General features: G+C 28.2%; 1 protein-coding gene across 1 annotated transcript; it reads left to right on the top strand.

The window, feature by feature from the left end:
* The first annotated feature begins 382 nt into the window (after positions 1-382).
* On the top strand, positions 383-3,663 carry LOC114262549 (putative glutathione S-transferase). The gene is made up of 2 exons (XM_028202915.2): positions 383-1,205; positions 3,014-3,663. Exons 1-2 carry the CDS (start codon positions 888-890, stop codon positions 3,365-3,367), a joined length of 672 nt encoding a protein of 223 aa, XP_028058716.2. The 5' UTR covers positions 383-887; the 3' UTR covers positions 3,368-3,663.
* Positions 3,664-5,216: the final 1,553 nt, after the last annotated feature.

The raw sequence follows: 5,216 nt of genomic DNA, 5'->3' as shown, positions 1-5,216 counted from the left end.
TAATTAGTGCTCCCACTAATTAGGTGGCAGTGGGTCTCGTCATTAATGATGTGATGTTTTGGTCTCGAAATTGCATTTTTTTTTTTTTTTTTTTACTTTTTTTAATGCATTAGTGCTATTAGTGGTGATTTTTTAGTGGGATGAATCATTGTTGTAAGTGGTATAGGAATGGTTAGATGGAGTAGAAAGAAGAGCCATTTTACAGAGAGTTTGGAAAGACACAGAGATGGGAATGGGAAAGATGGAAAAATTGGTTTGATAATCTTAAGGGCATAATTGGCATTACATAAAATATTGTTGTTGACATCATTTTAGTCTGTTAAGGTTAACTAACGGTAGATTAAAAGGAGTAATATGTAATGCAATTGTTTACTTCAGAAAAGGGAATGTAGTTTTCAAAACCTGAGAAAAAAATATGTATTAAGTTCAAACTTTAAGAGGTGTCCATCAAATTATAGCCACATATTTTCTTACAATCTTTTATTTTTTATCGTTTATTCTGTTCATTTTCATTGTCGGTGACATGATATACTCGCGTTATTTAGGAAGTTAATTATTTTAATTAATTATTTAATTTTTTTAATTATTTTAGTTTAATTAAAAAAATTGTGTTTAGAAAGTTGATTTTTTTTTTTATAATTGGTTTGATAATTACAAAAAAAAAAAATAATAATTATACATTAAATATGATATTTTTTGTTAATTATTTGAACTTACTTTATTTTGTAGTGACCTGTTTTAATCCAAATCTTTTACCAAATAGAATTCTCCATATAATGCAGCTTGTTCATCACCACTCTACCTAGATCTAGCCTATATAATAACGTGTTGAACACATTGTGAAAAGTTTCTCTTTGTCATATATTTGTCAATAATCATAAGTAATAATGGCTGATAATAAGGTGGTTCTGTTGGATGTATGGGCTAGCATGTTTGGGATGAGGGTGAGAATAGCACTAGCTGAGAAGGGCATTGAATATGAATGCAAGGAAGAGGACTTGTGGAACAAGAGCTCACTGCTTCTTGAGATGAACCCGGTTCATCAGAAAGTCCCGGTTTTGATTCACAACGGAAAACCAGTTTGTGAGTCTCTCATCGCTGTCGAGTACATCGATGAGGTTTGGAATGAGAAAGCTCCATTGTTGCCCTCTGATCCTTACCAGAAAGCTCAAGCTAGGTTCTGGGCTGACTATGTTGACAAGAAGGTGAGTACACTTGTATTATTGTGTCAAGGGTTTATTTTTTTTATACTTTTTAAAAGTTGGTGCTGTTTCATAAACATAAAAACAAAAATAAAATATTTTAGTACAATTGTTGTAAAAATTGTTTTGAAAATAAGTAAAAAGAGGTGGTGGTGGCTGAAATTAATTTCTAGAGGGGGAAGTGGTCGGTGGTGGTTAGATGTGATTGTCAATCTGGAGATGGTGGCAGGAGGAGGTAGGCAAAGTGGTGGTTGGAGGAGGTTTTCGATAATGATGGCTGAAGATGGTGGGTGGCTGGTGGTGAGTGATGGGGGGAGAGAGTGAAAGAAAGAAGAAGGAATGAAAATTTGTATTTGAAACAAATAAAAAAAAAATTTGTTATAGTAGTTTTGTAAATTTTATAAATTATTTATTTAAGTTGTTTGTTAACAAAAATTCACTTAACTAAATTTTGCCTATCATTTTTAATTTTTTTTTATAAATATAAAAAGATTACAAATGTAAATGTTTCTCAATGGCCTCTAGTATTATGTTGATATAAATTTGGAATACTTGGTGAAATTTTGAAAAAAATAATTATATATTGATAAAAAATTGTAACTATAATTATTAATATTTATGATTTTTTTTTACTGATTTATAATTATTTTTTCAAAACTCGGATTTTCCCTATAAATTTCTTCTGAGTCAAATATTTTGGGATTTAGACCTGAATCTGGTTTGAGTTTGTTTATTTGTATTTTTTTTTTTTAATGTTTTTTTTTTCTTTTCTCGTGAATGGTTTGGTTGCTTGTAAATAAATCCGGAGCTCAGAATCTCGTACTTATACAGTAACTGCCGTCCTCACATAATTACAAGATTTCAAGGCATGGAATCAAACTCACCGTCTCAACAAATTTTGATTTTTAGTTTTTTTATAATATTTTAATTATTTTACATATACAAACTAAATAATAAATTGTAATATTCTATTTAAAAGTATTATATTTTAATTTTTCGAACATTATAAACTAAGAACATGTTTGATTAGTACGATTATAAACTTATAGGATTGAAATTGTTAATTTATAAACTTACAATCTCATGTTTGATTGTAACCAGATTATATGTGTTGGAGATATTCAGTATGATAAAATTGGTGAATTTTTCATGTTGTGAGGGATTGGGATCATAATTTTAAGTATTAAAAAAAAAAAAGGCAAAAAGAATTCTTAATAAATGGTTATCTCACTAATTTAATTGGATAATTAATCATATACTAGTTCATAGAACTATTAATCATTCACTGTTAGTCCTGTTAATCAAGGCCTAAGTGACTAATAATACATGTTTTGTAATAAATATTAGGCGGAGAGATATTTGATGTGGATTCCCACAAGTCCCATTCTAATGATCTGAATTATTCATTTTGTCTGACACTTCGTGTATTTCATCCCAAAAAAAAAATTGATACAATAATCGTAACTTATTCAATTTATCACATTTGTTACCCCAAAAAAAAAAAAGACGACAATTGTATTTTTAAAAATAAATTATTTATTTTTTAGTAACAAACGTGATAAATTGAATATGTTACGATTATCGAACCAATCTAATTTTATGTTGTTTAAATACACAAAGTGTCCGACTAATAAAAAAATTTGAATCATCAAAACAGGAGCATTAGAGAATAGCAACATATACCATTTTTCTTGGTTTATTCCCAATCAAACACAATCAAACAAACACAATCTATCCGTAATTAAATGGTGTCACATTAAACCTATTACAAAATATCTAAGATGCTACAATTATTAACATATGAAATACAGGTGTACGATATTGGGAGGAAGATACTATATTCAAGTGTAGAAGAAGAGAAAGAGGAAGGCAAAAAGGGATTCATAGAATGTCTCAAGGTATTAGAGGGAGAGCTTGGTGAAAAGCCATACTTTGGAGGTGAAGCCTTTGGCTTTGTAGACATTGCTCTTGTCACCTTTTACAGCTGGTTTTACACCTATGAGACCCTTGGCAACTTCAGTCTAGAGCAAGAGTGCCCCAAGCTAATTTCATGGGCCAAGAGGTGCATTGAGAAAAATGAAAGTGTTTCCAAGTCTCTTCCTCACCAGCACAAGATCTATGACTTTGTTTTGGATGTGAAGAAGAAGCTAAAAGCAAGAACATGAGGTTGTTAATACTATTATATCGGTTAAATAAAATAAGTTGGATTTAGGATCCCTAATTTGTTTCAAAGCACTTTTCTATTATAATAGATCTCTTTTGGTCTAACCTCATATGGTGAAGAGGAGTCTTAAAATACAATATTGTGAGATCTGAATAGAGAATTTCCTACTTATTTACTGTTATACTTTGTGTGTAATTTTTCTTTTTCTTTTTTTCGTTGTCTGGTCTATGGTTGTTTATGTTTATGTTTGTTGTCTTTTTAATTATAATAAAGAAACACTTCATTGTGTTTGTGGCATGTTAGGGATAAAATTTTTTTTAAAAAAAATTAAAAATTAAAAATTAAAAAAGGGGGGGGGGGGGGGAGACTTGTATGTTGGAAATTCTATTGTCTTGTTTTTATCCTAATGAATTTTCCAATTGCACAATTTGATGTGAATTTCAAGACACGAATGTGTGATTAGAAGCATATTGAGAAGGGTAATGCTAGGGATATAAAACAAAAATTATCAAATAAATGACCAAATGTCTCATATAGGTCCACTTTTTGGGTGTAGGGTCTACAAAAAACGAACTCCAAACTCATGTGAGACATTTAGGGTATGTTTGGTTTGGATTTGTAGAGTGATTTTGGAAAAAAATTTCTAAAAAATTTGTTTGATTTGTAAATTTTCCAAAACAATTTCCAAAACTCCAAAATTATTTTCAAAATACACAACCAAACAAACTAAAAAAATTTCTAAACTCTCTCCAACACAATTTTTAAAAACTACACTCCCAAAACAAACCAAGCATACCTTTAATTATTTGTTTGGTAGAAAATTTATAGCCTATAACATTTTTCTATTTGGAAGATTTGTGAGAGAGATTTTAGTATAGAAATCTTTAATTTTTCAATTAATACTCAACTCAAAATGACAGATCATATAGAGAGTTTGACTCTTCAATATAATTTAGGATTTAGAATTTGAGATTTGAAAATTTAAGATTTAAGATTTATGATTGTAGATTATAAAGAGTTTGGTACAATCAACATTTTAAGTCTCATTTCAAAAGGTTTCAATTCAAAAGAGATTTTGAGTTAGAATTCAAAACAGTTTAGTGTCTTGGCAACTTTAACATAATCAATAAAATGTATAAGTACTGAACAACTAAGAATCTGGTAAATTGATTAATTTTTTTAGCATTAAATTTTTATGGACTTTTTTTTAGTTAATAAATTAATTTTTTAGCACCCTAAAAACAAAAAAAAGCCTTAGGCTAATAAGCCAGCACGCCTAGTGTGCTCACTTGATTATAGGCTCTTCACTCATTGCCCTTGTGAGTACTTTAAAAATATAGTTATCCTCTAATTTTTTTAAAATAAATATAATAAAATAAAAAAAAATTATAATTATCAGGTCAAATTAATTTTTATTTTTTATGGATTATATGTATGAAAGGTTTTACAAAACAAACGGTTAAGATTATTGAAATAGGATCCGTGATGGGCTCCACAGATCCTTCAAATTATTCTAAATTGAGATTTGAATTTGAAAAATAGCCCAATCTATAATAATATTATGTGAACACATGAGATAATACATTTAATAAGTATAATAAAATTATAAGGGTAAATTACACTCACTTTCATTGAGATTTTTTTTTTAAAAAAAAGTACAATTAGTCCCACACGTTTAATATTATTACTCTCGTATGGTAAAAAGAAATGATAATATTATTATTTTTTATTTATATAACTAACAAATTATTGATAAAAAATAATTTAAATATTATATAAATTAAAATATTAAAAATAATTAATATAATTATATTAAAAATTTGAATCTAGCTATATTTTCTTCCAACAGT

Source organism: Camellia sinensis, chromosome 7 (assembly GCF_055761805.1).
Source record: "Camellia sinensis isolate YWXY chromosome 7, ASM5576180v1, whole genome shotgun sequence".
In the NCBI taxonomy this organism is placed as follows: Eukaryota; Viridiplantae; Streptophyta; class Magnoliopsida; order Ericales; family Theaceae; genus Camellia; species Camellia sinensis.
This window is presented reverse-complemented; position numbering and strand designations above follow the sequence as displayed.